The sequence below is a fragment of the Podarcis melisellensis genome, assembly GCF_964234715.1.
Source record: "Podarcis melisellensis genome assembly, chromosome: 2".
Classification (NCBI taxonomy): Eukaryota; Metazoa; Chordata; class Lepidosauria; order Squamata; family Lacertidae; genus Podarcis; species Podarcis melisellensis.
In genome coordinates this window covers 40,951,568-40,961,252 of record NC_138529.1, presented here as the reverse complement: position 1 = coordinate 40,961,252, position 9,685 = coordinate 40,951,568, and the positions used below count along the sequence as shown (strand labels likewise).

Below are 9,685 nucleotides of genomic sequence, written 5' to 3'. Positions count from 1 at the left end.
TTGCTGCCCAAGTTTTAAAATATACCATTATTGTCTTGAAAGGAAGAGTAACAAAAGTGGCAGTAGCAGTGATTGAGAAGATATCCAGTGTGAAGACCATTTCCCCCCTGTTTTTGATGGTTGCATAAAATGGATTGGGAAGAGTTTTCCGTTTCACTGGTGCTATTTTCAAGAAAGGGAGAGCTCTGTAATACTCCCAATCTGTTCCAATTTCCATGGAGCGCCAGTAAATTTCATGGTCCCCTCTCATCATGTGAATCATTTTGTTAAACTGGCAGGCATGGTAATAGCACTGGAAGTTAGGAAACCCTAAACCTCCAACCCATTGAACCTGTATACCTTTTGCCCTCATTGATGAAATCATCCAACATCTTTTGCCATTTAACAAGGATATTTCCATCAAGCCAAGCTGGTAGAACTTGAAGAAGTATGTGACGCTAAGTTTTCCCCACTGGTCCATATCTTCCTGTAGCCATAACAGTGGGTTATAGCTGATGTCCTTTAGGCTGTTCAAATGTCAGTTGGGTGTTATAATTACTTTTTTTTGAGAGAGAGGAAGGAAGGAAGGAAGGAAGGAAGGAAGGAAGGTGAAATAGGGTCCATAACACACATACACGCAGTTCCCTTTCTAAAAAAGAGAAAGACTTGTTGCTTTCAGTAGACTTCATGGTTTTAATTCTCAAAATTATCGCTTGCGAGTGGTGTATATTACTTAATAGCAGCCCTTTGGAAAGGAAGCGAGAAGGCGGAGCAAGCCTTTGGTGCCTGTTCTTAAAATGCACTCAAAATTAAACGGCTAAAACGCAACCACGCATTGGGCTGCGGACGCTTCGGAACCGAGTCCAGGGGGCTCAAAAGACTAAATCCGTCGCCAGGTGTAACCCATTCGCGCTTTCCCTCGCGTCGCCGTGTTTTTATCAGAAGTGGAAGAGGGGGGCGGAGCGCAAGGAGGCGGCGCGCCAAGTCCCCTCGCTCCTCCTCTCAGGAGGCGGCGGAGCGGCGTCCTCCGTCCCCAAAGCAACAGCGGCTCCGCCCCGCAAACAGTGGCGGGTGGAAGTGCCGGCGACCAGCATGGGGGGCGAGGAGCCCGAGCCGGACTTCGAGAGCGCCCCCGAGACGGACCCCCGGGCTCGGCTGCTGGGGGCGCGCGTGGCCAGCAGCCTGCGCGTGGAGCCCGAGCGCTGGGAGCGTTGCGCGGGGAGCCCCGAAGCGCGCCCACTCCTGCGCGCTTTCCTCGACGGCGACCCGGCCAAGCGGCTGCTGCTCGTCACCCCGGGCGCAGGGGGCCAGTTGGCGCTGGCCGACCGGCTGGCTCTGGCGCCCGGCACCGGTCGCTCTGCCAAGGGGGTCTTCCTGCTGCGCCTCGCCCCCGGGCCGCTGCGCTCCCCGCCGGCTCCCGGGCACCTCCTCTATGGGGACCTGTCCTCCGCGCCCCTGGAGCACCTCGCAGCCCTCGTGGAGGAGGTAGGGCTGCTTGAAGGGGCCGGGCGCTCTGGGGAGGGCTGAATTCGGGTCAGAGGTCTGGCATAAGGGGGTGGGCATTCCCCCCCCCACCTGGTAGCTGTAGCAGCAGCTGCATACTAGTTGTATGTCCAGCAGGTGAGTAGTTTCCCTTGCTGACCCCCCCCCCGCTTTTTTGGCCTGCCAAGAAGCTGCTAAACTTAGGGGGGGAAATTAAAAATAGGGGTACTCTCATTTTGATTCAAGAAAACCACCATTTTGCGTGCTGAGGTCCCCAAAACATCCCTTCCCCAATAACTTACACATCACACATAATTTTTGTTTAAGGTTTTTGGCATAATTTTGGCCACAACTTTATTATCATACAAGATTGTGAATGGTTGCTTAGGCATTGGTTATGACTAGCTATCCCCCCCCCCCCCGCCTTGGGGGATAGCACTGACTCCCGGATTCCAGCGTAAGTCAGTGTGGAGGAACAAGCAGGGCAACTGGGGCTGCGAAACAGACCCTTCAGTTCCTCCCTGCCTGCGCCTTGGGGTCTTACACGGCCCGCACCCGATTCCAGGGGTTTGGACAAGGGGATGGTAAGCCCCAGAATTCCTTTAACGGAATTCCCATTCCGCAGCAGCATTGGAGGGGTAGGCACAGCCAATCCATACCCCTCCACCAACCAATTTAACCAATGCCTAACCACCAACCTTACAAGTTGTGACGATTTGCTACGTAGTAGGCAAAACCCAATTGGCACACACTAATCAGCCAAAAGGTAAATTCCTACCAGGCCCCCGCACCAAGGCGAACGACCCCATGACAGGCATAGCAAGGTCAAGCAGAAGCCCTTTCAAGGGAGGGCGGGCAGGTGATCCGGTGTCCACAGCGAAAGAGAAAGGAACACTCAGTGGGCCCAGTATAAATAACCTCTGATCCCACCCCTTAATTGGCAACATGCAATTTACCCTAGTAACGGCAGCCACCAATCCATTCAATTCCCTTGCCACAGCCTGGCTGGCAACTAGGGATGTTTTTGCTGGCCCCAACCGCAACACATGCTCTCTTTTTAATGAGAACACGCTTTATAGTTCAAATCGGGAAAAAAATAAATAGAGTAAATGGACAAAAGTACAGAGATTCACAAAATGTTTAGGGGTATGCGTCCCCCCCAGAAAAAAGTACAGGGTAGCAGCATGTAGTAAGAAGAGGGGCGGTCCTCTGAACAGGAGCGGGTTATATAACTCAGGGCCCTCAGGAGGGTCCCCGGTTTGGTCCCCAGCACCCTCTGTTAACAGGGTTTTAGAGAACCTGTCTGGGAAACAAGCCTGTACCCTTGCATTGGACTGGATGACCCTTGAGATCCCGTCCAAATGTACAATTCTACAATCTATGGAGAGCTGTTGCCTGTGGAAGTGGACATTTTGGAGCTACCTGGATGACTGGGGTCAGGTTTGCTATTAAGGTAGCTTTGTTTGTTTATGCTACTGGTGCCTTCAACTTTTTGTAATAAGCGTTTTCATCAAAATTTTCAACAGAGTGATGAACATTCATCAGTCTCTTTTTATTATTGGTTTGCAAAGGGAGGGGGGAGTGCCAGGTGGGTGAGCAGCTAGCCAAAAAGCGCCTGGTTCCTTTTCTATCCCAGTCCTGGTGAGTATTGGAGTGTCCCTTGCTGTCAGGTCCAGTATAATTTGAGCTTCCTGCTCCCAGGTTAGCTCATTGGCCATCTGTTCTCCAAGCACTTCAGCTCCTGGGCTTGGACAGATGTTTGAAACTCATGCAATATAGGGTTCATCTTCACAAATTCTTCATAGAGAGAACTATACCATTACTTGTGTGGGGAAGAGAGAGAAGCAAGCATATAAACATAAAGAGTTGAAGGTAAAAAGAATCTGAATTAGTTTCTGTATATTAGCCCTGTGAGGGGACTCAGGGGAGGAGTCCCCTCATTATTATTTATAAATTTATCTACTGTTTAGTACCAACGTAACTAAATTAGGAGTTTACACAGTATACCAACCAGTTATGCAAACATTAAAATATAAACATAATAAAAATAAAAATAGAACAATCACATTACAACAGTGCAGCATTGAAAAACTGGAGACCGCAGGTCACCATCGATAAACATGGTGTGTTTACCTTTGGAAAGAGCTGCCTTTATTGATGGCAGCAATGTGGCGACTGACAGTACAATAGTAATGAAATAATAATAATAAACCTAGCCTACACTTAAGAGGAGGTGATCCACTTTTACTCAGAAAGTTGCTGAGGAACAAGAATGTAAAAACCAAACCCACAAAATGAGGAAATGCAAAATGAAGACATGGCACCCATCCAGATTTGTTTGTGAAAGGGAGAGGCCGTAACTAGGCATGGATCCCTAGAACCTCCAGTTAAATGATCTCTGCTACCAGGTAATGGGAACAGCTTCTCCCTGGGCCTGGAGAACTACTACTAGTCTGAGTAACTGGGCATAGATGTGCCAGTGTGGTCTGACTTGGTGCAAGACAGATTCTCATGTTTGTAAGTGTACAAAGAGCTTGTTGCTCTGCCACTGGAACGATAGAAACAAATGGCAGTCTGAAAAATTCAGCCATTTTTAAAATAAAAAAATTGATCCCTTTATATTTGCAACAGGTTGGTAGCATGCCTTGGGAGTCCTTTGTAGGAATGACATACTTGCTTCTCAACATCGTTTTGTGTGTGTTTTGTTAGGTTATTTGTAAAAACATAGTTACAGCTCCTGTTACCTTAAAGAAATTGACCTTGAATAAAGGAAAGAGGTGAGAGATGCTGGAAACAAATTAAATGAAAGTACATGGACTCCTAGCTTCCTGTTCTTTATGGATAAGTGCCTTATTTGTTCACCAGACCTCTTTCCTTACAATGACTCACAGTGATGATCTGAGCTTCAGAGGTTTGAAGTGATTTCTAGGCTCTCCAAATTGACCCTTTTTCTTTAGTTCAGGGAACATCAGAGCAACCGTCTCTCAAGGATTCAGGAATTAATATGGGACTTGTAAAACTTACAAGTAAAACTTTTAAGTCCTGTTGTGATTGATGTAACCTGGCAAACCAGGGGCTCTGAAATTTTCTCTTTCTCAACCTAATCTGTCTTCTAGGTAGTGGTGCCACTCTTGGGGAACCAGAAAAACCATCCCAACTGGCCCCATGTGGTGTCACAGGATATCGTCCACCACATCTGCAATCTGAAAAGTAGTGTTTTTGTAGTTGTTGGACAAATTAAAGGCAAGACTTTGCTGCCGCTCCCTGCTGACCCTGAAAGAGACCCATATATAGATTCTGACAATGAGAAAACGTAAGTAGCAATATTCTAGTTATTGACATGAATGGTCATTTTTAATGTACTCAGTGACTGCAGTATTGCTTTTATTCTAGGCATGGTGTTATAAAGCAAAAGCTGAGTTTTCATTAACAGCTGGTCTTTTTGCTGTAACTTAGCATAGCCTCCCCCTCCACCCCCAATTTAAACCACAGTGTGGTTTTGCTTCGTGTTGGGTAGTTGTTTTTACTAGTTAGAATCAACTTCTTTTTTGGTAAACGATGTTTGTCTTCAGTGCAATTTTGGACATTATGATTGTGTGTTTTCGTTGCCAGTATACCAGGTGCCAGCTAGTCTCTTACTAAAACTTTAGTACAGTGGTACCTTGGGTTACATACGCTTCAGGTTACAGACTCCGCTAACCCAGAAATAGTACCTCAGGTTAAGAACTTTGCTTCAGGATGAGAACAGAAATCGTGCTCCGGCGGCACAGCAGCAGCAGGAGGCCCCATTAGCTAAAGTGGTGCTTCAGGTTAAGAAGAGTTTCAGGTTAAGAATGGACCTCCGGAACAAATTAAGTACTTAACCCGAGGTACCACTGTATCTGTCATTTTTGCTTGATCTTTTGTTCAAAGCACTGTAGTATATATCTCCACCATTCCATATTAAGGCTTTGATAGTTATTGCTGGTAATAATGTGAATCAATTGTACTGAGGTGCTTTATGTAAAGGTTTTCACACTGTGTAGTTACTATAATAGAAAGAAGTGTGGAAATGTGTGGCACATCAGGAACAGAAATAATGTGGGTTAATAAAGTGAACCATAGATTCTACCGTGATAAGCGTCCTATTGTTTCATTGCAAGATAGAATTTCATGTTGTTTTTGTTTTTTAGATCTGCCTTTTTATCTACCACTCTCAGATGGGAGGTAAAACTAATCTGCTCATATGTTTGCTTTCTGTAGCACTGAACTCGTGGATAAATCTATTGTCCATGCAATTGAATCAGCTGTTATTGAATGGACCCACCAGATACAGGGAGTTCTAAAGAGAGAGTCTTCAGAACCACTTTTGCAAGGCCAAGATCCCAGTCCAAAGGTGGAGCTGGATTTTTGGAAAAGCAGGTACATTTAATAGCTTCATTCTGCATTGAAGACGTAAGCAGAGTAGCGAGAGCTGCTTCTATAAGAGCGCAATTGCAGAACTTTGGTTTGAGCTCGACTCCAGTTGATGTGGAAACACTCACTGCTGTTGACGTCACTTGTACAACTGTTAACTTTCTGATTAGCACAAGAAATAAATTTCTACCCTGGAAACTGTTTTGCCTAGGAATATCTTAAAAACTGGCAAATGCACAACCTGGATTTGCGTAAGGGGGAGTATGTTGCCTGGATATTTGACATGAAATGTGTCTTTGCTCAGTGCCTCACCATTTTGTGTTCCTTGTAGATTTGAAGATCTGCAGTGCATTTACAGCCAGCTGAAAGCCAGAAGGGTTTTGACCATGATGGAGCTTCTTGACAGAGTGCAGAGCACCTACTTTCCAGCATTCAGGTCCATTTTCAGAGATGTAGAAGCAGGTGAAACTTTGAAAATTTGTGCTATAGTGTTTATTCACAGATCACTAACCTCTCCTGGTTGGCCTATGTGGAGATCAGCTTATTCAGTTCTTGTCGAAATAGTGGATGTGACAGGGTAAAGGTTCAGTCATTTTATAAGGTTGCTCAGAGCTTTTGAAGGACTTTGAAGAATGGCAGAAATGTCCCAGGAGGAGGGAGCTGCACCATATTTTGTCTTATGTGTTGTATTCTTTTTTCAGTTTTTGCTCTGTGGTGCGTAAAACTACCGTATTTTTCGCTCTATAAGATGCACCAGACCACAAGACGCACCTAGTTTTTGGAGGAGAAAAACAAGAAAAAAAATATACTCTGAATATCAAAAGCCAGAACAGCAAGAGGGATCGCTGCGCAGTGAAAGTAGTAATCCCTCTTGCTGTTCTGGCTTCTGGGATAGCTGCACAGCCTGCATTCGCTCCATAAGACGCACACACATTTCCCCTTACTTTTTAGGAGGGAAAAAGTGAGTCTTATAGAGCAAAAAATATGGTAGTTTAATGTACACTGTAATTCAGAAATATACATGCTTGAAAGTAAGCCCAGTTGAATTAAACCAAAATTGTTTCCACAGAAGTGTATTTAAGATCTCCTGAGTAATGTATGGCACCTTTCCCTAACTTCTCTTGTGTGAAACTTTTCTTTTTCTTTCAAAATCCCAGCTTTGGTTGAGGCCCACGATATAAATGTGCACCTAAAGCCCCTAGAGCGCCCTCTAGAGGAAATAGAAAATGTGGAATTCAACGAGCTGAAGCCATTACTAAACCGAGTGCTTCATGTGGTGTGCTTAATCTGGGCCACATCCAAATATTACAGCACACCTGCAAGGATAATTGTGCTGCTTCAGGAAACCTGCAGTCTCCTCATTCAACAGGTAGGCCATGTAGTGGTTCTTCTCACCCCCTGCAAAATGAAGAATATAATATACTGCTGTTCCATGCAGACACAGTATGAGGGCTCCAATAATGCTTTGGGGTCTACAGGTTGCAACACTCACTTTGTCACTGTAACGCTTCAGCCCTTGCATTTCGGTTGCCCTCAGTGGGCATGTGTACCTCCCACAGTTGTCATTCCAGTGGTAAGTGAGAGGAGAGGTACCTTGACAATGAGGAGTACTCTGGTATGATGAGAGGACCTCATGTTAAACAGCCCTGGATATGCATGGAGCCTTTTTAAGTGGAGCAGCAAAATGGAAATCCAGGGAGATGCCCTGTTTCTCTGAAAATCTCAGCAAGTGCTGGAGGTTTAAATATAGGAATGGTGCCTTTTCTTTAGAAGACGCTTTGGCAGTGTTTTGCTTTTGTAGGAAATGTTATAAAAGAGGCACATGTCCCTTACTCTTCCCTTTGACAGCTATGTGGACAGTTATGCCTCCTTCCATTGGGTTGCATACCAATCCCAATGAACCATTGTCAGTTTTCCAAACTACCAATTTAAGTTAGGATTAGGCCTCTTATGTTGAATATGCTGTGTTTCTGTGCCTGTTTCATTTTCTCTTCCTTTTTTAAAAAAACAAGCAAACCATACCACTGAAACTACAAGGTTTGTTGCTCTTCTCTATCTACCTAGGCTAGGACTTACCTCAATGCAGAAGATCTCCTTAAAGCAGAAACTGAAGAAAGTCTGGCCAAAGTGCAGACAACTTTTGATATTTTCAACTATTTCAAGCAGACCTTTGAGGAAAGAAGAGACAATCTCAGCACTTACTTTCAGCCAGGCCTAGAGGCAAAGGAGTGGGATTTCCCTTCTATAATGGTTTTCACACGATTGGATAATTTTCTAGATAGGCTCCACATGGTAAATGTAAGTACCATGGAATATTACAAATGTTGTTGTATATAGAGAACAATGTATATAATGTCAGAAATACCTTACTGTAACTTGTCTTCTTCCCTTGACTCTTTGCTTCCAGGGGGTCAGGATTCCTGGTGTCTAGGGAATTTAGCTTGGGAAGACATGGGTTCAACACCCCATTCAGTCATGGAGCTTGCATGATTGATCAAGCCATTGCTTTTCAGCCTTTTCTGTATTGCAGGGTTGTAAACGGGATAAACCTTATATAGGCTACCCCGAGCTCCTTTGAAGAAAGGTGGGACACAAATGTGGTAAATAAATAATACTGCTGTTTAATATGTGGTTGAATTTTTTACCCAAGGAGGTGCTGAATTCTCAGGCATCTGCCTCACCAATGCAGATTTATGCCACAGGAGATCTGCAAAAGCTGTCAGGATTTCTGAGCAAGAGCTGACGGCGATGCTCTTGACGCATAGGCTTCCTCACCCTTCAAATTACCTTTTGGTTATCTTCTTCCTCATCCTTGAAGGTTACACTGATAAAATGGAGCTAGATACAGATTAAAAGATCCCCAGAGCAGCCCAATGCTGTGTGTATTTATAGGGCATGCCTCCCACACTTAATCAGAATCTGCTTTGTTCTTACAATGGCATCTTGTTCTACAGCTTTTACCCTTGCTGTTTTGTTTTTTAGGCATGACCCAATTTCTCAGGCTCAGATTCTCTTTTTTCAAATATAACATGGAAATTGCCCCTTTCCTTGCTCAGGTATTAAGACCTCCCCCAACAACAACAACAACATCGCAGTAGTCATGTGCCAACTTCTTAAATAATTGTGGTTAACTCTGATCTATAATATATGTGTACAAAACAGACATTTTCAGGGTATGAAGAATTGGGTGTAGAGAGACAATAGTGGTACAGTGGTACCTAGAGTTAAGAACTTAATTCATTCTGGAAGTCTGTTCTTAACCTGAAACTGTTCTTAACCTGAAGACCACTTTAGCTAATGGGGCCTCCCGCTGCTGCCACACCACTGCTGCGCGATTTCTGTTCTCATCCTGAAGCAAAGTTCTTAACCCGAGGTACTATTTCTGGGTTAGCCAAGTCTGTAACCTGAAGCGTTTGTAACCCGAGGTACCACTGTGTGTCGCTAATGGCATTTATGGCATAAGGACAGTTAGGATATAACAGTTAGATCTAGAGATGTTCAACAGAAGTCCTTCTGCTCATTTTCACCACTTTCTTCTTTCCCCTCCACCCCCCCATCCCAAACCTTTATTTATAGTCCTCTGACTTTTTTTGAGGGAAGCGTTGGCACAATGAGAGGTCAAGAAACCCCCATTGCATGAGCAGACTTTTGCTTACCCAAGTCTGAATAAAGCACAATGTTCCCTTTGCGTGGTTTTAGAACAAGAGAACTTTTCTGTAGGTCTCAACATTGTCAGCTGTTAAGAAGAGTGAAATATGTGCTGGACAATATAGTCTCAAAAGAAGCAAATGCTGATCTGCTGCCCATCAGATCTGAGAAGTACATCACA

The 9,685-nt window shown here is 44.6% G+C and overlaps 1 protein-coding gene across 1 annotated transcript in view; it reads left to right on the top strand.

Annotated features, from left to right (window-relative positions):
* Positions 1–1,071: 1,071 nt before the first annotated feature.
* Positions 1,072–9,685, top strand: part of DNAH9 (dynein axonemal heavy chain 9) — a gene marked incomplete at its 5' end in the record, with an annotated part of 180,545 nt that continues 171,931 nt past the window's right edge. Inside the window, 6 exons of the mRNA XM_081894902.1 lie at positions 1,072–1,464; positions 4,578–4,774; positions 5,704–5,862; positions 6,188–6,318; positions 7,014–7,225; positions 7,921–8,154. Coding sequence (XP_081751028.1) covers positions 1,072–1,464; positions 4,578–4,774; positions 5,704–5,862; positions 6,188–6,318; positions 7,014–7,225; positions 7,921–8,154 — 1,326 coding nt within the window. The remainder of the gene's footprint in view (positions 1,465–4,577; positions 4,775–5,703; positions 5,863–6,187; positions 6,319–7,013; positions 7,226–7,920; positions 8,155–9,685) is intronic.